The sequence below is a fragment of the Hippichthys cyanospilos genome, chromosome 16, assembly GCF_059441005.1.
Source record: "Hippichthys cyanospilos isolate Australia breed blue-spotted pipefish chromosome 16, RoL_Hcya_1.0, whole genome shotgun sequence".
NCBI lineage: Eukaryota > Metazoa > Chordata > Actinopteri > Syngnathiformes > Syngnathidae > Hippichthys > Hippichthys cyanospilos.
Window position 1 is genome coordinate 15,487,441 of NC_142384.1, and position 26,615 is coordinate 15,514,055.

At 39.8% G+C, this 26,615-nt stretch overlaps 1 protein-coding gene across 1 annotated transcript; it reads right to left on the bottom strand.

The window, feature by feature from the left end:
* Positions 1-475: 475 nt before the first annotated feature.
* Positions 476-26,201, bottom strand: foxd7 (forkhead box D7). Its single transcript, XM_088437333.1, has 2 exons — positions 26,089-26,201; positions 476-1,899 (listed from the first exon to the last, which is right to left on the bottom strand). The coding sequence occupies exon 2, from the start codon at positions 1,545-1,547 to the stop codon at positions 609-611; it is 939 nt and encodes a 312-aa protein (XP_088293459.1). The 5' UTR covers positions 1,548-1,899; positions 26,089-26,201; the 3' UTR covers positions 476-608.
* Positions 26,202-26,615: the final 414 nt, after the last annotated feature.

Here is a 26,615-nt window from a genome sequence, read left to right on the forward strand (position 1 = left end):
TAGCGTTTTCACAATAGAAGATAAACCACAATTTTACTTTTTTCTAGTGAGATTGTTTTCTGTGCTCTCTCGAATTTCATAAATGTGAATATGAATGATCTATGTTTATAAGCCATCGTGTATGTGTGTCATGCACTCGCTTATATAGCTCCATTTGAATTTAAGCAAAATCGCTTGTTAGTAGTGTAAATATTAAAATCAGATGACCCAATCAGCATGCGTTGAATTTTACGTCTGTGGGCCTATAATCATTAAAAAATAAAACACTTGATTGATTCATGAATTTTGTCTCGAACATTAAAAACACATTCACACATTTAAATGTCACACGTGTTTGTCTTTGTTCTGTTGTCTAAGATTCTTACATAAAATCCGTAAATCTGTAAAAAGAAATATAATCATAATAATTAAAAAAAAATACAAGCGAATTCACTGTTTAGATGTTCATTTTTATTTACTTCCAGAAAACCTCTCAATTAACCCTCCCAATAAAGAAACAAAAAGTTCTGTATGGCGTAAGTACAAGTATAAAAAAATAAAGCAACATTTTTTCTGGATTGTCGATATAGTCTTTGTTACCTGAGAAAATTCAAAGTCCCGCACATCATTTATTCATTGTCACGATCGTCGACGTGTTTAGCTGCCAGCTCAGGACTTCCCAGCTGAGTGTGTAACTTGCGACGGTCCTGCTGCAAGGTGACCTGCAGGTGAGGCGAGGACACGGCTGCGGGGTGGAAAAGCGCCGGGCTTGCGAAAGCAGTTCCGGGATTCATCGGCGCGGCGTAGGAGGTGCAGTGAGCCGCCGAGAAGGCTTCGATGGCGGGTTGTGCTTGAAGGAAGGCCTTGGCGGAGATGGCGCTCCGGGAGAAGAAAGTGGAAAGAGCCGGCAAGATGCTGCTGACAGGTGGGATGGCTGCGTGGTGGTGATGGTGATGATGATGCATGTAAGGGTAAAGATCCAGAGCTGGGAGCTGGAGGGCGGGTGTCCCCAAGCCGTAGTGTCCATGTGGGAAGGCGTGCAGAGCGCCGGGCTCCACGCGATGGTGCTCCTTGTAGCGGAAATGTTGCCGCTTGAAGCGCTTCCTCCTGCGCAAGAAACTGCCGTTCTCGAACATATCGGAGGAGTTCGGATCCAGGGTCCAGTAGTTGCCCTTGCCGGGGTTCCCGGGCTCTCTGGGCATCTTTATAAAGCAGTCGTTGAGAGACAGGTTGTGCCGGATCGAGTTCTGCCAAGCGGGGAACTTTTCGCGGTAATAGACGAAGCGGTGGCTGATGAAGTCGCAGATCTCGCTGAGGGTCAGGCGTTTTTTCGGGCTCTGCAGGATGGCCATGGTGATGAGGGCGATGTACGAGTAAGGGGGCTTGACCGACGCGGGACCTTTGCTTTTTGCGGGGCTCGCTTGCGGAGGGCTGCACGAGTCCGAGTCCCGAGGACTCGGAGCATCGGCGGCGCGCTCCAGCTCCAGCTGCTCCACGGCGTTTTCTCGGAGTCCTTCTCCCACCACGTCGATAACAAGATCCTCCATGATATCCGAGCCTAATGTCATAGTAGATGTCCACAAGCAAACAGATGGGAACAAAGCGGCAGCTCCTGGAAGGTGAAAAAAAAATCCCGAGACGTCCAGCTTTTACGCACGAGTCATTTCCATTCACAAAAAGGAGAGCGAACAAGGAGAGCTTGGGAGAGCGTATCCATCACCGCTTCTGTGTTCTTCACACGTCTCACTCGTTCCTAAACCCCAAAGCTTCCAGATATTTTGTTTATAAAAGTAGGGGGATAAAAGTGTGTCAAAGTGCGTGCGCCCTCTGAAGGTGTTCGGCATCCTCTGATGCTGGTTCTTTGTCGCCTCGGTCGGGTGGTGGAGATGATGTCACGGTTCGGCCCGAGGGAAGAGGATACTGACCAATGAAAAAGACGCAAAGGTAAAACAAGAAGGCCTGGACCAGTTAAAATGAAGCGCTCTCATCATTTGTCCTTCCATGCCTGGTGGGTGTTTGCGTCACTTTAGTCCATTCAGAAAAACGGACCAAAGCACTGGGAGTTTTTTTTTTTCTCTTTTAATGCCGTATTAGCATCAAAAACACATTTTGTTTTCGAGCGCCCCGTCTCGTCCCTTCCCGTCCCCGAAACGATGTTAGTCATAATGATATAATTATGACTAAACTACTTGGGACAACTTGTGGCTATGTATAATCTGGCAAATGTTAAAATTAGTTCATTGATTTCCTGACTTAAATCAAACCAATAAATAAACGAAAGACAGACATACAGACAGACATACAGACAGAAAGAAAGAAAGGAAATAAGAGAAAGATGCATGTGAAACAAACGTATGCTTTACTTAAATGAAGAGCCAATCTTGAGCCTAATATCAATTCGTAATGCATACAACTCGAGTAATACAAATATACATAACATTTCCTGATGAAAAAGAAAGCTAAAGTAGTTTTTTATTTATCATATATTGGGTGATCTTTTTGTTTTTTCTAAAACCCCAAAACCCCATTTTAACATTTGCGATCTTACATCAAATTAGATTAGGCACCTGATATTAATTTAAAAACAGTAAACGTTTGGTAAAATACATAATTTAAGAATGAAGCCGTGATCGTCACTGTTTAGAGAGTTGTAAGCTTGAGTATGTTTTTGTCCCAAATTGTTCGAGTAGCCAAATCTTCTCATCGGGTTTAATAAAGAGCGACTGGAACACAATGATTGATTTGAGAGAAACGTGATGGATTTTAAAAAATACCGACATGAAAGAGCACCCCAGAGACGGACGCCTTTTTTCTGGACCGTCACGAGGCCTTTAGTTGTTTGGTTACAATGTTAGAAGCCTTTGTTGGGGATTCTCACATTTCCCTGGCTGTAATCGTATTGATACCTCGGGGCAATAAAAAAGGGACCGGGTCCGGGCTGGGTGGGCTATTTGAGACTAGTCAAGCTGTAGATGATTTACAAAATTCATCACGCATGTTTGCAGATTGGAAACAGGCCCTCGTCTGTGTAGTTTTCTGCTTCCAATAAGAAGCGGCGGGCCCCCAAAATAAAATAAAAGTGGGTGTACATCCACTCTTAATATGACGCCAAAAGTCAGAAGGAAAATTACTCATTTCTCTTTCATTTCGGACATTTTTCAATGAAACGACTGAAAAAATGGCTTTTCAACATCTGCAGTGTTTTGTGCCAAAGATGCGTATGAGCGGAACATTATTTGGCCAGGGAGATTGCACTGGATCAAAGGCGAGGCTTCGCCGTGGGGATCATGAAGCAAGAAGAAGATGGATGGTTCATGGGCCGCTTCACTTGATATATATATATATATATATATATATATATATATATATATATATATATATATATATATATATATATATATATATATATACACACACACACACACTCACAAACATGTCAAGACTAAAAATAAAAAAAATATAATGCCGTATTTTCTGAGTTTTACTTTTTCATTTGATTTGTGGTTATTAACATTTTTAAGTGATGCATAATGATCCCTACTTATATTAAATGATCAATGATTCTCATTGAAGCAGGGGTGTGACGTTTTTTCTTCAGGTTTGACGCCTACGCTTCATGGTGAGAAAATAGTGACATCTTGTGGCGACAAAGGGATCTCTTCTGAAGGCGTTGTCTACGCTTAAAGTAGCGTTCTAAATTTGGTCATGGTTTATCACACAGGTTAAGAAGTATACAATGTCTTGAAAGTTGCACATAATTAATTCTCGATTCAACTGATAATGATGATAGTAATTATAATAATGATGATGATTGAAGAAACACAATTTTTGTTCGTTGCTGCAGCTTGTTATTTTTTAATGTACGTGTATTTGTCTTAACTCAATATTGATATTTATTTATTTGTATGGCTGTTCAAAATGTGAAACTGCTCTCGTGTGAATAATCAGGTATTCAAAATGTATGAATGTGTAGTGCTGAAGATTAATATCATATGTATTGATAGCAGTTTTCTACAGGAATTTTTCTTTTTTTTACGTAGACTTTAATGTTAAGTACTTCAGTAGACACGTACAGTATCAGTTGGCTGGTGAGTAATCGAGTGGCAATTCTCTGTATCTCCAGTAGAGTATGCTCTAATACCAAAAACATTTTGTAGTCCTGCGTTGAGACGCGTTCATGTTTTTAACTCAACGTTCATTTATTCATACATTACATTCATTTTAACTGCCTTATTTGACCACATTCCAAAACATCATATTTGTACAGTATTATCAACTGAGCAACCGGTTCAGGGTGTGCCCTGACTGCTGCCTGAAGACAGTTGGGATAGGCTCCTGCACCCCGCGACCCTCGTGAGGACAAGCAGTTAAAATAAGTGATGGATGATAAAATGAGCATTTTCAGTAAATTGCGCGAGTTCCAGTTCAAGGGTTTAAACCCAGAGCGCTCGTCCAATCATGATTCATTGTAGAAGATCTCAGTTCTGTTATTTCCTTGCCATAAACAAAGACAATGAATAATAAATAATAGAATTTCGGACCTCTCACAGCAAAGCACGCACATGTTTGACACTTGAGGTCACTACTAAAACTTTCCGTGTACGGTTTTCTGGTCAGTGCGGCCACAGACCTCCTGGCATCATCTATGACTGGCACTGCTTGTAGCGTGTCATACAAAGAGAAACAAAGAAACAGTTTATAAGAACAAATTCAAGAGTCAAGAGTTTGTTTGTTGATGCTTCCCTTGGGAAATTGAGTAAGTTGCACGTTTCTGTTATGCGAGTGGGCGTTTGGTCAAAGCGGTAATGAATAAACACATTGCGGCCAAATTTGAGAAATCTCAGAGGGCAGTGGGAATACGACCACCCTGGATAGCTGTAAAACATAAGAAAGCCTGCCAAAATTCACTATTTGCTGGATGAAATCGAATTTAATCATGAATATACTTTGTTTGAACAATACAAAGGCAACCAAGTCACACACACTATGTTTTTCATTCTCCTGAGGTGTTGTCGCAACACGGAAAAAAAACACACACGCAATAAATCATTCCCTGACATCTGATGCAACTGTTGTGATCACATGACCTGCACACCCTGGACCAACTGGTCCCCAAATACACCGGGGTCACGACCCCCGGTGTGTTTTCAGCGGTCAGACTGCTACTTTCAAAGCCGGGTTGTCTTTCATGATCCATCACAGCTCCATGACAAAAAAGAAATATGCTCTGTGTGCACAAGAGGGAGTCAAGCATGAATCGTTTATTTTTCTTGAGACCTGGAAACTAGTTTTTCATGTGGGCAGCACTTTGGACGAGTGGTTAGCACGTCTGTTTTACGGTCCAGAGATCCTTTGACCTTCCTATTTGAACTTTACATATTCTGCCTATGTGAATGAAAGTCATACAAAAATGGATGCAAACATGGCAGAGGTTAAAGGTCATATTATCGCTGCAGTTGCAGGATTAGATGATTGATTTTGCCAACAGTCTCACTAATATTGTACAAATGCAAAATAATTACCCATTCAATGACATAATAGTGATCTAAGTGAGCCAGATGCATATCAGTTTGTTGAGTTATTTTGGTGCTCCCCACGAAAACGCATCACACACACACACACACACACACTTGGTGGCACCAGGCCAACTGATCCGCGGAACACCTTCAGCTGTGACGTTAAACACATTCCTCGGGTGTTTCCCTTTGGACGGGGGCAAAGCTGACAGCTACATTCCTCCACACACAAATCCACCCGGTCTCTTTTTCAACTTTTGTGCATGTTGTAGCTGCTATCCCCAGATTTTATTCAACCAGATTTTACTAAACCAAGAAAACCTGTAGATGGGAACTGGGTAGCTTTAATTAGACTGCGGGAAGAATTACGTCTTAAAAAGCTACCACGCTGGTTTTTGTCCGTGATGTCTAGACCTCTTTTTTTTTTTGTCAAAATGTGACAGTTTGTAGGCACCACAAGATGACATTTGGGCCCAGTTTTAATGCTACGCTGTGGTGAATTTATGACAACTCTAATGTAGTCTGCCAAGGTCTCTTTTACAGAAGAAGGTGCACATTACATGCATCATGTAATGTAACTCAAACAGACATGAGTACACAGTTGTCAACCTTGGTTTGGATGCGGTAAAATGCTTCAAACCGCAACCACATATCTGCATTAATATATGCACAGCAATGAGAATTTGCCTGGCCATGCTTTCTGTAAATCTTGCCATATGTTATTGTATATATTTGACCGTCTTTGACAAAGAGTACTTCACGTATCAAAAAAGTGCGTGAGGGTGTGCATGCGTGTGTGTGTTTTAATGAGGTCATACTACCCTAATAATAACAATAATCTATCAATATGTTATCATGGCTAATATTTTTCAAATGCATTTGGCCACAAATTATGCTTTGACGTTTTTTTCTTTACTTTTTTTTCACCCCACTTAATACAGCTTAAAGTGGTCTTGTCAGTCTGCAAGGGGTGACTCATTTGTAAATGACGTATGTGTTCAGGTTACAACTAGAAAAAGTCATAAGTAATAAATACACCGAGAACTGCAATTCAAAGCATTTCCACCATATTCAAAAACGATAGTGTGTCAAACTCAAATCAAAATGCCTCACTCTTAAAGGTAGAATGCATGTGCAGCATCACATTATATTTCCTGTGCTGTGCCACAAACCACAGATCTTCTCTCAGTTTTACATTTATGTGAGGTTGATATTTGACACCAAAAAGCATCATTCAAGTTCACATAAAGTTTAAATTTGGAATGCTAATATAACTGTAAAATAATGTAAGGTAATCATTTAAAATAACTTTTTGAAATAAGTTTAATACATTGAAAATTCCTAAACTATTTTAAAATAAAATAAAAACTAAGTACATGATAACAATAACAAACAACATACAAACAGAAGTCAATGAATATTTTGAAAAAGCATTTTCACAAAAAAAAGAAAGATGAAAATAAAAATATTTACTAATTAATTATGGGAAAATGGAGCTTGAAGTACTTTTGCTATTTTTCTTTTTTTACGCCTCAATGGTGCTCTTGATTTAAATATAAATGCTAATCCAATGAAATTCTATGACATTTGTTTAAACCAACAGTGCCATCTAGAGGAGCAAAAAAAAAAAAGATCTAAAATGCTTCATGAGGCTTCGTTCCCATCACTACTAAAGATAACCATCATAACATTTTTGAAAAGTTATGTTTGCAGGCTATATTCTTCCAATACTTAGTACCGCATCTAGAGAAAATGTTTGAACCCACCCAAAAAACAAGTTTGAGTCCCTTTTCGAAAAAAAAATATTTATTAGATCACTCATGTGCTAACTGAGGTTGGAAAAATGTGAATTTAGAAAAAAAAACCCTTAGTTTATTTACGACTAGCACTATATTTAAATTAGGGATCGCCTTTATGTTAAAATAAAGACTTTAGTTATCAATTCCTTGCATTAATTTTAATAGATAATACCCAACTAAGAAAAGGCCCATTATAAAATTGTGTTAGTCTCATTGGTCCTGTGTTTTAATGAGGAGTAGCATTTGTTTTCCGGAATTATACATTTATTATATGTATATATTATGTATTATATAATTTTTCCGCAGTGTATACACAAGACCCATTGATGACCTCATAGTTCTCAAGTGCTTGAAAAAGCCGCACATAATTTCACGTGAAACCATAAAAGGGGCCGGTGTGTGTGGAGGGTGGTTTAAGTGTCACAATTCTACTTTACAAAGCAGCTGAGCCACAGCAGCTTGCCTTTGTCCACCCACAGGATCACCGACCTGCTTTGGGACATGCGGGTGGTCACCTGCTCCCCGGGACCCCGCAAGTGTTCATCCCGCCATTTTGGACGCACATGCATTTCCACCAACTGTTGACTGCTTTACAAATGCAAATGTTAGGAACTTTTAACACTATATACTCTCTGCCTGAAGCCAAAAGTCATTTGCGCTCAACGTATTTTTAGTCGGATACAGTTTTAAAAGGAAAACAGGTTCTAACACGTTGCCACGCAGGCTCCGCATTAATACCTCAGGGACATTTTCAACTGTCATTTGCACAATGAATAGTCACGGAAGCGTATTGAAAAGTAGGCTTTAGAAATATAATGCTTCGTTATTCGCGCGTGTGGGAAAACGCTGAACTCGGTCATGAAAATGACCAAACACAGTCTGGTTATGAGTTGTACGAACACGGGGCCGCAGTGTCAATGCTTATTGTTATCTATTTAACTTAGCGAGAAGCCAAGAGAAACACCAGGAAGGAAAGAACCCTTATCTTTGGTGTCTTTCCCAGCTGTGAAAGCATCGGGTGGACAAACGGATTATTATTATTACATTTTACTGAAGATCCGCTCAATTAAAATCAAGTTAACCTTGTTCTCAAGTCAAAATGGCTTTAAGTACAAAAATCGTAAAAATGCGATATTAGCTAAAGTAACTATGCCGTGTATTTATATATTTATGATTTGTGTGACTTTTGAAGACTTTTGCATAATGGGAGTCCAGACTAAGCCAATCATCGATGTCATTGAAAGGCTTGCAAATGTGAAAAGTTGGCCGCTAGCGCCACCTGGTGGGTTTGGGGTGCAAACACAAAATTCTCTATTGCGCCCTGTTTGCGTGCTGCAGTTGAAAGGATTCATGCAAAACTCGGGGGAAATGCATGATAAAACAATGGGTTTTAAATATGTCCAAAATCGACAATACAATATTTCCAATTTTGAATGGCAGTAAACGACCCCGACACGGGCTAAATTTGACACCTATAGGGTGTACCTCTCGACCTCCCATTTGCAAGCGTTTAGAAAAGTTGTCATGGGATTTTTTTTGTATGCTTTTACTTTGAGGTCACACATTTAAAAAAAAAAAAAAATATATATCAAAAAGCCAGAGTCAAAATTTTCCCCCATGGGTTAAGCTGGCGTGTAGCTTAGAAAAAGTTGGGGAAATTCAATTTTGAGTACTAGTGACTTAACCAACCTAATCTAACATTCACATTTTGTGCTGCCTGCGTGATAACAACTACAAGTTAACATCCCCATACCGAAATGAAATGAAAAAAGTTTTTGAGATCATCTTACTGCCCTGCATGAGAAGCTCAGTGACTCATCTCTCGCCAATGTGAGTATAGCGCATACCACAACAGTGAAAAAAATAGGTTAGTGGGACAGAAATTAAGCATAAGCCGCTCAACATAGTTTTCAAGTGGAACAGTAATATAATAACATTCCATGTGATTTTACACCATTGGATACGTGGCCAGTGAATTTACAGTGAATGTAAAAAGTATACACTGATTGACATATCAGTAATTACAATTTACAGCACAATCCGCAATTATCTTAAACGGCGTCAGAGAGATCTTTGCCTTTTCGTTGTTCAAAGGTAACTTTAAGATAAAGGGTAAACGCATTTCAAAGGCATGAAACATTAAATACATCACGAAACACAGTGTCTTCACTGTGTCCTATGATGTGTTTAATGTCATCATTAAGTAGATAAAATATGGCACTCAGTGACTTTATTAAAAACTTGATGTCCTTCCAAAATTGGTGACGAGATGGGATGAAAACGAATCATGGAGGTTTACCAAGAGGCAGAAAGAAACATGAAAGGTCCTGCAGGAATTTCTGGCCAGTACTGATTGTTTATTGTGAATCTTGTATCTCACTGAGGGGTCACCAGAGGTTGCCACAAGGTTGTGAGAGGTCACTCGAGGTCACCAGAGACAAGAGCAACGCCTGGCGACCTCTGCTGACTACGTAGTGACCTCTGGCTACCTTGGGATGACCTTTTCTGTTCTGGTTTTTGTTGGGTTTTGGATGTTGTCTTTTCGCGTTGGGTTGTTTTGAGGTTTTGTTCATGTGCTTAGTTGGTTCAAGTTTCTGTTTCACTTGTGTCAATATCTTATTGGTGTGATGGTGTTCACCTGCCCTTGTTAACTTGCTTCCTTTGTGTTTGCCAATCAACTCCCTGCTCCAATCGTGTCTTGCCAGGTGTTCCTTGTTGCCTCGTCAGTTTTGATAGTTTACTGGTTCCTTAAGTTCTTGTTGGGTCATTTATAATGTTGTTGCTGTGTTTTTGCCACCAAAGTCTTTAATGTTATTTATTTATTTTTGCATTTTGGGTCAGTCTCATACTCGCCAAACACTAACTCGCCTTGCCATGTCGGAACATGACATTTTATGTTTCAAAAACTTTTAAATAGGGGTGTGTAGAGATTTTCTACCGATTGTATGCATGAATTTACTCATCTTTTTAACTTAATGGATGCTGGGAATATTCAGGCTTCTAATGCTGCAAAACAGTGCAAGTTTGTTACAACGGTGTTAAACCTAATTAGTTCGGATCTTTATCACACCGGCCTATTTTATGTGTGCACAATGTGTGCCTGGTATGGCATTTTAATCCCTTCATGGAAGGGGATTTGCAATGTTATCCTGCACACGTGATCACAGGACAATGAAGACTTTGAATGGTGTGATACCCCCCAAGTATCAATGCAATGCAAGCATAATGACCAAATTTCAAAACATATGAATGGGACACGTCGGGTTTGCTGAAAGGGAATTATGCGATTCATTCTCTCCAGGAACGATTTAATGACACATTAAAATGGCACATCTAGCCACCCAGGCTACAATTTAAATAGATACATAAAAATTCGCAAAATTAGAAATAATATTCAAGGCAATAATCTGTTTATTAGCTGTGATACATTCTTTGTGAGCGACATAACTGAGCACCAGAATAAAGTCCGTCCATGTCATATTTTTTTTATTGCTTTTAATTGTTTCGCAGCACCAGAGGGACCCCCCCCCCCCACCCCCCTTTCAACATTTTGGGTTGCTGACCCCTCCTCTAAGGGTACCAAGCAGCAAATAAATTTAGCTTTTACCCCTTTGTGTTTGGTAGAAATCACAATCACAGGATAACAAAATCCCCCACACGCTGCAGCAGCTACACAAGATTGACAGCTTTTTTTTTTTCAGGCAGATTTTTTTTGGGGGTGAAAACAACTGTTTGTAAAAATCCAGGAGTTCTGTTCCCTCTTTTTGAGCTTGGGATGTAATGAGAGGAGTTATATGAGAGGGAAACTACGAGTTAAAAAAAACCCAAATGTATTTGAAGTGCGAGCGGGTATAAATCACCTATGTCAAGCCAATCCATTTGTGCAGACCACACTTCAGTGGTATGTATGTGATGTTTCAATCTCACTGGTCTATTAAAAGCCCTTGGCTTGTCTTGCCCTCAGTCTGTCATTCAAGTGGCTCAATTTTCACTGGCCAAATTTGCAGGAATGTGCATACCATGCCATTTATTGTTGTTTTGATAGGAACACAAGGTACGCAAGGGCCGCTATCACATATATGTTTTTTGCTGATTGCGACACATTTATTCGAAGGTTAAACACAATGTATAGGGAACCGTATTTCGATTTCAAAATCATTTCCGAAAGAATTAACGAAAACAGAAGTTATGATGAGTAGTGATGCACAATTCTAGAGCAGGTGTGTCCATTGTACCGTAGTCGATCGCATGACATCGCAATCAATTTAAAAAAAAAATCGCCGAAAAGTAGCCGTATAGTTAGAACCCTACTTCCTGGGTGTGTACTGTACATTATGTGTTAACTGAAAAGTATGTGAGTTTTATTGTATGCACATGTAGAGTACATGCTTTTTTTCGGTCTGTTGGCAAGAAAGGCGTGATTAGAGGGTGGCACCGCGGCGTTCCCCTCAGGACTGCACACCCTGTTATTTTCCCGGCCAGCTCGTGCGCTCAATGGGGAGGGTGGGTCCGTGACCTCCCTCCCACGCACAACCACGGTAGAGGGAGGCACCCCTTTTCAAACAAGCCCATAAGTGTCTACGGAGAAGATGATGGATTCACAGGACCCTCTCAACCGCCAAGCTCAACTTGTCAGCTAAATGAATTGGACAAATCTTTCAGGCCTCCATGATGGTACATTTCTTCACAGGGTGACAGACATTCCGTTCTCATCTTGTGTTTTAACTCTGTTTGACCCCTGGGGGAAATTTTGACCCAACTCTGGCTTTTTGATGTTTTTGATGTGAGATATATCAAAGGAAAAACATTCAAAATACAACTAGGAGGCTAAACGATTGCATAGATTGTCAAAACATGACGTTGACGTCCCTTCTAGATGCTTGCAAATGGTAGGTTGAGAGGTACACCCTATAGGTGTCAAATTTAGCTCATGTCAGGCTCATTTACTGCCATAAAAAAATGGAAATATTGTCAATTGTGGACTAATTGAAAACCTGATGTTTTATCATGCATTTTCTCAGATTTTTGCATTAATCCATTCGACCGCAACTCACAAACAGAAATTTTTGTATTGACACCCCAAAATCACCGGGTGGCACAAACGGCCAACTTAATGACATTTGCAAGCCTTTCAATGACTTCCATGATTGGCTTAGCCTGGACTCCCAAAATGCAAAGTCTTCAAAAGTCATAATGCTCTAATTATGGCATAATAATGATTCCTATTTGACTTTAATAAATATATAAATATACAGCATAGTTACTTTTGCTATTTTTGAATTTTTGTCATTTTTGTACATTAAGGGGCGTACGTTCACTCCTCCCACAAATTATATATGTGATAAAGCTGAGGCCACTGATCATTTTGAGGGCTTGAATGTAAATATATATTTATATTGGACGACGCTATGGTCCTTTCAAAGTCAGCACAAGTTGGGTGATAATAAGGCCAGGCTAGTGAAAAATCCCCGGACACCCAGGAGTTAATCACACATCTTGCCTGTGATGCAGTATTAGGTGTCACTCTAAAACTGATGGATGGACAAACAGTCAGACTCAACAGAACACATTTGAAACACAATTCACACCCTAAAAGTATAGGTTATGTTTTTCCTGTTAATGCGGTAGCCAGACCGCAGTCTTGTTAGGACTCATAGCAAAACTGTGACGGACCAGTGTGGCACATTTTTCAAAAGAATAAAAGGTTAATGAATGCCACACAACAAGAAAACCACAGAGCCAGGTGGCACGCTGTCTGTATTATGACTAAGAGAACAGAGGCTGAGCATGGAAATGATGACAACAGTAATATTAGTACGTTCACATCAGTTGTACAAACACTAGCGATCTTTAAGCAGCGCAAGGCTGACTGATAAAATTGGCCGATTGTGGCCCTTCAAAAATCACCACTCGAAAAAATTCAACCAAATGACTGATGTCTGCTGATTGTTTAAATTTTTATGAATTACTGATTATAGATGTACACAAGTAACACTGCTATGATTATTACTGCACACACCATAACCTTGTGTGCTATTATATAATGAAATTTGATAAAAATGTAATTCTATGGACATCATTCAAGTCAATCTTAACTTTTATAAGCCATTATTGAGAGACCAATGCAAGGTATTGACCTCAAAGTCACCATTTTATATATAACCTTATGCATGTGCATGTATTATGTATGTATAAGTTTTCTTTAAGTAAATAAATACACAAACAAAACATCGGCTACCTTTTTCTGCCAAAAATTGTCATCGGCCGCAAAAAAATACCTTTTCGGTCAGGACGTAATAATAAATAATAGGTAAAAATAACACATTTCTTCAAAAACAATAAGGTATTGGTCACTGCTTGGACCATAAATGCACAAAGCATGAGAACGGGCTCCCAAAGTTGGTAAATGAAAATGAATTCTGTCACCGAGGGGATGAGGAGTAGTTTCCCTGGACCTGGCCTGATGCCTATCCAAACAATCCCCTCACCAGATGTCTGCGCCTTCCCTTTACCCGAGCAGCCTCCCTTTGAAGGCCGCAGCTGCATCCCACGTTGCACAAAGGTTAAACAGGTTGGGAAGAGTACACGTGCAGAGGAGGCCGCAATTTCCGATTATAGTTACTTGGGAGCAAGTGCAGGTTGTTATGTTATAGCCTATCTTCAAGTGCACTTCTGCCTTATGCTCCTTGTGTCTTTGTGTGAGGGGGTAAGGGAACTTGAACACATTTATATCTCCAGCGGGGAGGTGGGCTTTCCTTTGGGACAATGTGAGGATATGAGTTTTCGATGACGGGTTGCGATAACGGTCCTTGTGTGAGAACATTTGTGGGTGGCCCAAAGGAGTGGGCACACGAGCGCTCCCCCTTTTCCAAATGTCTTTTATATGTTCTTGTATTCCACGTCTGCACAGCTGACCAGAGCTTACAGTATGTACCTGCCCTTTTTCCTGCCTAATCACGGGAAATCGGCTCATCGCTGGTCACTAAATCCATGTGTTTCCTGAAATGCCTTCAGTAACGCGCAAACACACATCCTTCTGGAGGGGAATTTTTATCTGCTCCCAGAGTCCACATCAAGGCTCGGGACTGTCTTCTGAACAATGGGCTGAGGAATTTCTCTGCTCCAATTGAAAAAAAAAATCAGGTAGTCATTTAGATAGTTCTATCTCTCTGTCTAGACATTCAGGGCACGTCGCTGGTTGAAACAATGCTATGCTAATTGGGATTCGAGTGACTCTGATCTTAACAACAAACAATGTGTAAAGATAGGGAACGTGAACCCTGTTTTAGGAGATTTAGAGGCCAGCAGTTAACTCCTTAATCTGTAGAAGATCAGAATGCCTAAAGTTAAACATTCACCTACATTGCGGGTGTCAAACTCAAGGCCCGGGGGCCAGATCTGGTCCGCTACATTATTTTAAGTGGCCCACAAATTCCTGATTTGACTTCAAGTTTCTGGCTAAAATACCAAAACTAGCAAGTTGTCTTCAACTTTTGAGAATTTGTGAGGAAAAAAAAAAACAAGCATTTTCTTTTTCCCAAGGTCCCTTTTGAACAGTTTTTGCCGGCCTCCGATTTCAAAAGTAGGTAAGTGTTGGACAAACACACTTCAAAATGGATTTGACTTTATAGTCATACTAGCCCTCTGACAGAAACAAGAACTACAATGTGGCCCACAAAACCCCTGATCTATGTTTTTAAGGGCAATAGAGCTTCATTGGAAAGGAAGCATATTTTGTAACATAAGTGGATGTCAAAGCCGACATTTTAATTTGTTTAGATGACTGATTTCATCCATTTTTTTTTTATATATTATAAAAGTTGGGGTATGATCAAACTTTATGACTTATGGACTAACATGTTTTTGATGGACACATACACCCAACTCACATTATAAGAGCTTTCACTTAACAACTTGAATAAAAATTTTGATTGCATGCACACGGTCTAATTAAGTGTCCACATGTTTAGTTTTGTTCTATTGTAAAAATGTGTGGATTGTGGATGTTCCAAATCAAAATATATACTTTAAAAAGGAGCATTTAAGTGATCAGTACCCAATCTGCGAGGTCAAGAAACAGCTCGCTCTGTTGCAACCTTTCCAACAGAGTACAAATCGTAAATAATAACTTCCTGTGAAAATGCTTCGCAAGAAGTGTTACAACTTCCTTTCTTCCCCTTCTCATCTTTCATCTTGGCTCCACAGAATTCCAGTGGGCATTGTGCAAAATTCCACTGGTCGTAATTGGTCCAGCCTTAATTTCAAATGGAGGGGGGGGGGCTGAAACGGAGGTGAATTTACAAAACATGCATGGATTCACTCCCCACCCTCTCTCCCTTCAGTATAGCTACAGAACATAATGACATCTCGTATAACCTCGTATAATAATGAGTGTAGCTTCTACACAACGATTTAAACTCCCATTGCAGGAAATGCATGCACGCTTAGTCGCCTCACCAGTGGGATTCTCTATTACAATGAAAGCAAATATGGTGGCCCGGTGGTCAAATTGAAAGGCATTCCAACAACAGGAAATGGAGAGAGAAATATTATTGTTCATATTTAGGCTAATCAGGAAATTTAAACAATGCAAGAAAATTGAGTCACATCTAGTAAGGATTAGGGCCCAAAGGCATAGAAGGCGGGACTACTAAAAATAATGTAATATTAAAAATAGAAATAAAAAACAAAGTACTTTGATTGATGAGAAATAATAAATCAATTCAGTCAAAATAACAAGGTTTAAAGTAGTAAAACAACAGGGATGAGAATCTTTGACTGTTTCACGGTTTGATTCCAAGTTTGGGGTCTCCGACTGGATTTTCGATTCAAAATGATTTGATTCAATTAAAAATGATTTCTGCCTCAAAGTGCAAAGAATCATCATACTACTTCAGCATTATTCATCGTACGTAATCAAACAGAACAAGACTGACATTGACAAAAAAACTAAAATACGATCAAAACTAAAAATCCAAAAAATGCAGACCAGTTTACGAATGACGGTTTAAAAACAATGCCATGGGGTATTGACTTGTGCATGTGCATACCCCATGGCATTATGGGAAAAAATGCTGAACGAACATAATAAAAAACACAAAAAATACTAATGAACAGTGTTTAATTTTCAAACGATATATTATAGGCCTGAAAAATAATGCTAACCTTTAATCACCAAAAATAATATAGAACAGAGTAGCTTCATTGTCATTGTAAAGGTAACATTCCTAAATCTGCCTCGTTGTCAAAGCAGATTAGTTTATCATTACAAAAATGAACTTTTGTTGTAAGCAGAACCTTGCAATGCATAATGCTTTAAGCAAGTGACATATTTTCCATAAAGCTTTGCAAGGGACTGGCAGAATACATGCTGAGGTGTGATGTTTTGTGGCGTACAAAGCAAAACACCTACTCCACCCAAAAGCAGACCTACTTAGGTACATTTATATTTTTATCAAAGCGACGCTTTACGAAGAAATGACAAAATCATACCTTTGTTTTTATTGACGGGTTACGGCTCTGCCCGATCTAGCCTAAACAAATGGATCATTCATGATTTTACTTTTTTTTTTTAATTGGACACAGACAAATAAAAACAAACAAGAGTACAAGTGCTCTTTGTTTTTTATCACTGGCCTGGTTCGCGATGCGCTCGGCCATTTCTCATCCCGCTGCTTTTCCTGTCATTAGGCTTTCATGCTCACATTAGTGTCTGTGTCATTGTCTGTGCTCAGCACTCCAACATTGGCAGTCCTTAGTGACTCAGTGGCAATGATTGTTTGCCCGGAGCTGAAAACGACGTGCTTGCGTGCAAAGCATCCAAATGTGTGTGTAAGTACATGTGTGTGTAGCCGTTCTTCTGTGTAATGTTGGGGCCCTCGGGAGGGAATCGGTTCTTTGGATTCCTGCAGCACCGACAGGCCATCCTGGGTTCTACTTTACTACATATAATACAGTATAATGATCTTCTTTTAAAATCTTGATTTGTCTTGGCATTGATCTGTACAGTACTTTAATGTAATCAAGAGGTATTTTTCCCCATTCTTCATAAAGTGCTTTCCACAAATCATCTTTATTCTTAATTTCTCATTGAAACGTTTGACTGAGTTATCTGATTGTTTTGTTGACATTCCCTTTAGTGCGGCTCCATCTAGTGGATGCATAATGCAATTCTTGCCGCTACTGTAGCTTCCATTCTATGTACATCATAATACAGTGTGCCTTATACATGAAAACAGTTTAAAGATAGGCCACCATTTTGTGACACCGTTCCTGGACAATATATGAAACTAGCAGATATGATCTGAATTGCAAACCCAAGTGGATGAAATATTTATGGACGGAGAGTTCAGAGGGAAACAAAAGCCCCCTGTGGGACAAGGTCTTGGGAGAATCGCGACCAATGACCTTGGCACTTCATCCCTATTACTCCTCAGTATTCACAGCCTCAATGGAGCAGGCTAGTTTACTCCCTACATATGTCATCCAGACGTTGCTCTTTGCTGCTGTCTCTCGTCAACCAGAATACTTGAATCCTAACAACACACACACGCCAGCGGTGACTTGGACTCCACTGGTTGGAAGCAGGAACATCTTTACAGCTGCTGGAATTCAAAGGGAGTGGAAAAAAAACAAGCTGAGCTCCCTGACGTTCTGGCTCAGTTCAAGCATCTGCCTTCAGGTTTTCCCCGCAAAAAAGCCTTCCTGTTCAACAAAAACCATCACATCTGATGTCCAAACTTCATCCACTTTTGAAAACTGTAATTATCTGTTTGGTTATCGGGAAGGAAAATCATACGTAAACATGTGACTTAATCGAGAATAGACAGTGGGGAAGGAATTAGGAGATAATTGGATTTGAATTGATGCAAGACGAGGACACTTGCTTCGTTTCCAATGGGTATCAGGCAAAAAAACAAAGAATTTCGCAAGCTAATCATGATCGCAACAGCAACCATATGTTCAAACAAATTACCTTTCCCTACATTGACACATCTTTCCATTCCCTTTTGACAGCTCATCAAAATAAACACTAGGGCAGACGCCAGTTATCGAGAAGTGTCAACAAATATGTAATAAAGTATGATTACTTGGAGCTGCAAAGTGTACAGATGAGGTCGATTTTGGCTCGCTTGGAATAGCAAACTGAGGCAAAATGGAGCACGCAACGTTACAGCCCCAAGGCTGAGGCTGAAGAGGCCAACTCCTGCTTTGGGTTTATGGTCAAATAGTTTACATAGCTTCACATCCAAGCAACACAGCAACAAGTGAATAGGGTCCCCAGTGTCCCTTAACCCATCTCGTGTGTTTGGACTTGCCAACATTATAGGGCTCAATCGCTGAATCCAACAACAACTGTTCTTAATAGATTTTCACATCCTGCCTGTGTCTAGACAGGTGGCCCTTAACTTTCTTGGAGGTACTGAAGCCCGGAGGTTTCATACTGTCATTGACAATGATTAGTTATTGGAGGATCAAATCTGTGTACAAATAAGGAACACTACAATTTGGTGACACTAAACATTTGGATCATTGTTTTTCAAAAAGGTTGAGAGCTAGTTGCCCTGAAGCCTTTTCACTCGGCACTTGGTTTTCTTGGTGTTCACTGTGAAGCAGAGCGAATCAAGCCATAGAAAATAAAGTCTGGACAGTGACATGCGTGGGCACCATATTTTTACCCAGCTTGACACAAAGCACTGCCATGTCCAAAATATGCAAGGGTTATTTTCCATAGAAACCTCCTGTTATACTGTATGTATTTGATGTCAATCTGAGATTGTCATTACACCCAATTAGCATTGATGAGAAATCCAGATCCAGAAAGTAAAAACCTAGTCACAGTTAATCTTGAGGCTTCTACTCACACTTCAGGTAGCGTAAACGCTCTGGAGCTTGAGCACCTGTGGCCAATTAGCCAACTATTTAAAAAAGAAAGCAAGAAAAGGCTTCATCCTAGACAGTTCAAATCTAGAAACAGTTTTTGAATGATTGACTTGATTTGATGGGCACGTTTTAATTTTGACAAAACACAGCTAAGGTGCTAAGGTACCTTGCTAGCTCACTAGCTTGTGGGCTTGTAAATGTAATTTGTACACTATAGTGATAGAAACGTGGCAAGAAACTCACAAAATGAAGATGTGCAAGTACTTCAACACATATTAGGGGACTCATCCCGCAGTATAGTACCATCTTAACATTGTTCTCTGGCTTGCATGTTTTCAGCTCTTATTTTCTAATATAATTGGCGCAAACCGAGGTGGCAAATCCAAGTGCAAAAAGAAAATGTCAAAGATTGGCTTTAACAATGGGTCAATCTCTTCAATTGACAGATAAACAAGCCGCCAAGCAGAAGCGCATGTGGCCAAAGTCAAACTGTGACGGGATTTTTACTTTCTGAACCAGGATTTGACTCCTCAGGAAACAATCACCAAGACGATTCACAGAATTTGCGCGGGCAATCCCTGCAACCACATACAGTACACTTGACTTAATAATACATGAAATTTGGTACATTTTTGCTCGGAATTGACCATGAGGCATGCAATACATCTAATACAATTGGGGTAATATGTAGAAGTGTAGATGTATCCCTGTTGCTAAAACTAAATCACAGTCGGTCACTATGAATCAAGTTCAACAAGTCAGCTCTCACATTGTGACACATATGTTGTGTTTTCTAATGTGTAAACAGTGTGTGCCTGTGTGAGCGTGCACACTGTCTAATTAAGTGTGCGCATGTCTGTGTGCGCACACCAAGCTAAGCTGGTTTTAATAGTTTCCAGAACTTGGGCATGTGCTAGCCAATAAAATCCCAAATCCTAAAAAAAACGTTGTGTAATTCACCCCGTGGATCGTCTGGGTTATCAACACTAAGAGCGCCAAAGACAAATGACTTGTTCCACTGGTTGTTGTAACGTGCATCATACTTTCACACGGGTTTTCTCTTTGTTTTTTTTATGCCTCACTCGTAGGAAATGACATAGTAAGGGAAACATCTGAGCAACTAAACACATCTTAAAATGATTAGTGATTCCAAACCATGCAACCGGAGAGAAAAAAGTAACCAACCCATTAATTTAAAAAAATCCTTACGTCATGTATCTTCCTTCTATGGGGGACTAGAATGATTTAATCTTGTTTAAAAATAAAGCACTGAAGTGCATAGAAATGTTTCGTCCAAGTGCTTCTTGATGGACCGGTGTTCCCTTTCTTCTTCTCTCCCTTGTGTTTATATGGGAAACATTCAAGAAACCAGATTGCGAATAACAATACTTTTGGTTTGACTTAAGTGCAGGATCAAGTTGGCTGCTGGGATGGTGTGAGCGAGCCAAAGTGGCTGCCAGTTTCCCCTTCGTGGGCCCACATCACTCAAAGGGCATTCTCACAATGAAGGGGGCCCGCTTGGCTACTTGGAACCCCTTGTGGAATTGCATACATTATGTTCACTTCAAAAAACACAAAGCTTGAAAGAGGAAGAAAGACCGTCCCCTCTCCTGCACAGGATTTTTATTTTTGTGTTCAGCAAAAGTGATCTTTTCAACATATTACTATTCTACAATAAAATTACTACTTGCATGCAATCTAAACAGTACTGCAATATGTTCTAAATTTGCAAAAAAAAAAAAAGTAAGTAAGTCATTTGTACACACACAGCTGTGTGGAATCCTAAAATACATTGAAAACGGTCACGGGAAACGAGTTGACCACAATCTGCAATACTGCCAGCTTTAACCCTGGGATAATATATGGACATGACTGAGAACCCATGGATTTAGGGATTACGTTTACATTCAGTCAACAATCCTTCCAAACTAATCAGCAAAACACACACACACACACACATTATATATATATATATATATATATATATATATATATATATATATGTAAATGAGTGACTCTTTCACTATCATACTGAATGTTTGAGAATCTGAAATTAACCTTTGATCCAAATAGTCACAGGCCAAAATAGTTGATGACCACCATTTTAGAAGTGAGCACGTGACGTAGCGCAATCAGTCCAAAGAAAACTGACTACCTAACATGGCTTTGTTTTCTTAACTTATCAGCCTCCTTGTGTTTGTCTGCATTATTCTTAGAAAAGTCTTCCTGATAGGAAATCTGCCCTGGCCAGTGATGTTTGTGTGTTTGTGTGTGACGTTTTTAACAACTATGCTAAGTACCCTAAAATCACTTTGACATCGTTTCTTTCGTCATCAATCCTCTCTAGTGATCATGCTCCCTAGGTCAATATCTGCATCATTTCCTGAATTTGTGTTCGGTTACTATTGTTTAACTTATCTGCAGCCCCTGAGGCTTTTATTTATTAACGAACATGCTGGTGGAAGTCATTCGTCGCTTTTTTTGTGTAAAGGGTGATAAATTGAAGCTTGGCAAGTAAGGTTTTAAAAACAACTTAAAGACAGGAAAAGTCAATCCCAGGTTGCTGTGTTTTCCCAACATCCCAATAAAGAATTTATTTGAATCCGAGTCTGCATGGCCGCAGTCCCTCTGAGAAGAAAAGAAGGGAGTTTGCAGAAATCTCCCAGATCGCTCCGCTTCTCATGACCCTATCCCCACCCCCCCCCGTCCGTAAGCCTTTATCCCCGCCTGAATCTCCTCCCTTTGCCCGGCGCGAGAACTCTTTCTTTCTTGATTTTGCCTTCAAGCTCATCCCAAAGTGCTGCCGTACGAACAAGACACGCTTTCATAAACACTAACCGTTCAAATGTCAGTCCAACAATTAAGTGTGGGAGAAAAATGCAATGAGCAAACTGGTGATTGACCCCGACGTGACACCTGCATGCCTACAAACTGTATCTAACACTGTATTCCTGCCTTATCAGACAATGCAGGAGGGGGTCAAAGGTGGAGGGTTGATGGTGACATGCTCAAAAGTGACAGAAATTTGGAAAGACCCCAACACGAATCAATACAAAGCCACTATAGAGAAAAATATGACTGTGGTCATGTAGTCATGCACAAATCGTGTGGCATGGAAAGAGAATGACATCATACGTTAACATCGGCAGGCGAGTTTTACTCAAATGTCATTACTAAAACTATATAATGGCTTGCCTATGGGGAAAAAGAGACTTTGGTTTGGTTAATCGAATGAACCCTCCTATCTGCGCTAAACTATGTATGCATTCTTGTTTTAATACATGAAAACAAGGACAGATTTTGCAATGGTATTCAAGTTACATTTCATTTCTTTTTAAGGTTCCACGAGACCATTTTGTGTGTAAATAGACAATAACGCATGCCGATAGTAAAATATTTGAGTACTAAGGTGGAGCTAAGTAGTGGCCAAGCAGTATGGAATGACCGTCTGCCAAAATGGATCACTCTGATTGGCTGTTGGTAGATAAAAGTGACGAAAGCAAAGAAAGAGCAATGAAAACGGCATTATAGAATAAATAAGGCTTAGCAAACAGTTGCTTTTTTTTACACATCTTTTCCCCCTGCTTGCGTTGCGACTGCTGGGAAATTCTACCCCACTGTAGAATTTCCGGCTCTGTCTGTTGTGTACAATAAATAAAAATTCCTGAAAACTATAGCCTTATAATCTCAATGTAAACAGTTTGCCTCAAAGATCGTATTGTGGTAGAGCAAATTCTCATTTAAGTCCTTATCTGTATTCATATGCATATTACAGTGTTTCCAGTGGTTTTTGCTCTTCTATACATACATTGCCATCTGTACTTAAAGTAATTTTCATGTCCAGATTTAGGAATACTTCCAAGATAGATTTTGCTATATGCCACGGATGAAGCACATTGTAAGAAGGAAATGAAAACATACATTATAAGAGGGGTTGACAGAATAATTTTCTTCTTAATGTTAAATGTCACTTCTTACCTGGATTTTTGACCTGTGACCAATTGAAAGTGGAAAAACAGACGCCGTAGTTTAGGTTGGACACGTGTGCTACTAAGTGTTGCTGAGAGCGAAATTGAAGACAACTGTAACAATTGCATCACAGGAAATGTTGACCATTGCGTACTGTACGGGATTTCATTTGCTGAAGTGTCACGCTCTGTATGGTCAATCTGGTGCAGTACTTAAGTTTCTTTTTCAGAAAACCTACACAGAAAGATGGGATTTTTCTTTTTAAGCACTTCAAATTGCTTCCAGAACTGCTGGTTTTGAAGGAAGGCCAAATAACTTCTCGTTGCAGATTCAGCAGAAATCTTTGCAACGGCGACGTATTTTTTTGTTGACATTGAACGGGGTACAAATAGTAAATCTATAACACAACAGCTGAACTACTGTGTCTTTTTCTTTCTATCTTTCTATCTATCTATCCATCTACCTACCTATCTGTCTATCAATCATCCATCCATCATCCATCCATCCATCTATCCATAGAACCCCCCCAAATGTTGACCAATGTTGACATTGTGACAAAAACAATCAACATTTTCAATTTTCTCACATGTTGTTTTAGTTTTGCGTCCGTGATGCACGCATGCACCAAGGCCATTGTCTTTTTTTGTGAGATAAATATTTTTCGATTCTAAACGTTACACAAGGTAGCAGTCCTGCCGTTTGACTTCCCCAATGCCGCAGCAGATTTAAATACAAATATACACGACATGTTTGTGCATATAATGGTTAAGGTTTGAAAAATGTCGCTCTCACAGTAGCTGCTTGAGTTCATCCAATTTGCCAGATTGGGGGAGGGAACTAATGAAAGTTTACATTGGACATAAGGAAGTTTGTGTTTGCATATAGACACAACTGTCATTCACATACACTCTAATGTCTAATGAAAATGTTCCCCAGAGGACCCTACTTCCTGTGTTTACTAGTGCCCTAAAAAAAGCACTAACTTCAGCAAAAATCCCCCATACCTCTTGTTAAAAATATCCGTGGGGAATTAGTCATTTATTTTCACTCTGCCATTTGTTTGATCTGTTAAAAATAATAGTTGTTTGTAATCTATAGAGGTCACGATGCAAAGTCTTCAACGCAAGAGTGTTTTCTCAAACACAAACTGAATCAATAAAAGAACAATAGCGATTGAATTTATATGTATTCACGTCACAAAATACATTTTTGTAAACGTCCCTTTTATTCTTGGAAGTGTATTTGTTGCTGACATTAAATAAGAAACAGTAGAAGTTCCAATAGTGTGTCCATTCCGTGTTATTGTATGGATTTGTAGACCTCCTGGGAATGAGTATAAAAACACAATCCAACATTTTCCCATATACTTCCTTTCTCTCCACATAAGGAGCTCAAACTGAGGTCACTGACCAAAGCAGCTGCACATGAAAAAGTGCGGCAGACAAAAGCTGACATCGGCGCTCTATTTCTAGGATTCCCATAAATCTCTGAGAGCCACTACAACTGCACACTTCGTTCGGGTTTAAATATAACTCATTGGGATCGTTGGAGATTGTGATTTTCTCTTCTTATGGCGGATTCTCTCCATCTCTCTGCACTGCATGGCAAACGTTTGCTCACTGCAACCAAATTGAGGCGAGAGTCACCGAAATGAATGAGCGCTCATTGGAAAAGACTTTGCAAAGTCATGTTTAAAAACTGTATTAATTGTACATCTCAGCCAAAAACACCAAAAAATGTGAATAATCACAATTATTATTGGCAAATTCTGCATATCATTTGCACTAAAGATCCTTTCATTTTCTCAAAAATTGACCTTATAATCAGAAAGCATTTGTTTGAATCTCACCTTTTCAGTTCATGGTCCGAAAAATACAGTCTTTTACATCTGGCTACAGATTATTATATGTTAGCATCTTAATAGGGCTAAATCCAGAATTGAGGTTGAATGAAGATAATGTTTACTGCTGAACTAGTTAATGTTTCCCTTAATGCTGCCCTTTATATGGCAATTGCCCAAAATAGACCTGCTCATTGACACTGCCATTTATAATGCCGTGTGCCTCCCTTGTGGTCTCAAAAATATGGTAGTTTCGTATCATGCCCATAAGCAGCACATTTGGTGCAAGATGACCTGGATTGCTTCTCTATAATAATATATATTTTCACCTTTAAAAAACCCACAAAAAAAAAAATTGATTTGGTTTTTCTCATGATTGATTGGGTACGCTATTTCCCGCGTGTAGTGATCCGTAGGTATCCCATAACACATTCTCAAGTCAGATATATACTGAGTCGTGGTTCAAGTGTAAAACACATAATTTTGCATTCAGAGAGAGGAAAATGAGCTGGTATGCATGGTACTACAATGGCTTGCAAATTACAGTCTTTTTTACAGTTCTGTGTATATAGGGAACATTTTGACAGTGTGAAACATGTTTTAATAGCAACAACAAAACAACTTTATAGAAAAGCGTGGGAAAATATCGTTTAGAACATTCTTGTGTAAAGTTACAACATTCTTGCGAATTCCCCTCCTTTGAATACATATTCAAGTCATCAGCATAGAAAGCACATACTGAATGTGACACTGCACCTTTTCCCAGAATCAATATTACTTTAAACTGACAGTACGAAATACAAAAAGTGTGAACTTTGCAATTAAAGGGCCGGCTGTGTGTTGAGGTGTGAACCTCATTTTAAGGTGTGACTTTGCATCATACGGTTGCCAACTCACACCTTACAGCAAAAAAAAACGAACAAAAAAAAATCTATGCTTTTAAAGCATAATGTAGTGCAATCAACCACATTCTAATTTTACTTTTCAATAGTGATAACATTAAACAAAATCAATCTACAGCCCAAACCACTCAATCACTCTGTACACACGCCATCACAACATGAGCCGGACCCACTGGCTTCCTTTCTGCAAGCTCACTTACGTCACAGGAAAGAAATCACCCGGAGCCAGGAGTGTTGGACAGAACATAATAAAGGGACCCCGGCCCTCCCCCAGGCAGACAGGGTGTGCCTGTACTCTCAGCTTGTTTGTGGCCTGAGGGCCAAAGCAGTAGTGACGGAGCAGATCCCTACCGTGGGAACCAAAATGGAGTCCTGCCATCGCGTCTTTGTGTGTTAACTAATCAGAGGCCCCACACTGGGAGCTTGTCACTGTGACACAGCGGGGGGGTCAACTGCCATCCTGCTAACAGGCCTCACCAAGAGCCTGGTTATCACTTGGCTGGGGGCTGCCAAGGAGTGATGAGGAAAGGCACAACACAAGAACCAAAAAAGAGAACACTGAGGGAGAGGGGCAGGTGTTGTTTTAAGAAGTACCACTAAAGATGTTCGAAAGACCTTTTCTGAGGCTAAAAAGAAGAAAAATCTCATTCCAGGTGTGGGGGAAAAGTCGTTACCCCACGTCATTCTGGAGTGACGCATTCCCTCCACTTCTGGATGAGTCAAATCC

What these genes read in the sequence shown, in the direction of transcription:
- foxd7 (XM_088437333.1), bottom strand. Translation starts at nt 1,547, where the DNA reads ATGACATTAGGCTCGGATATCATGGAGGATCTTGTTATCGACGTGGTG.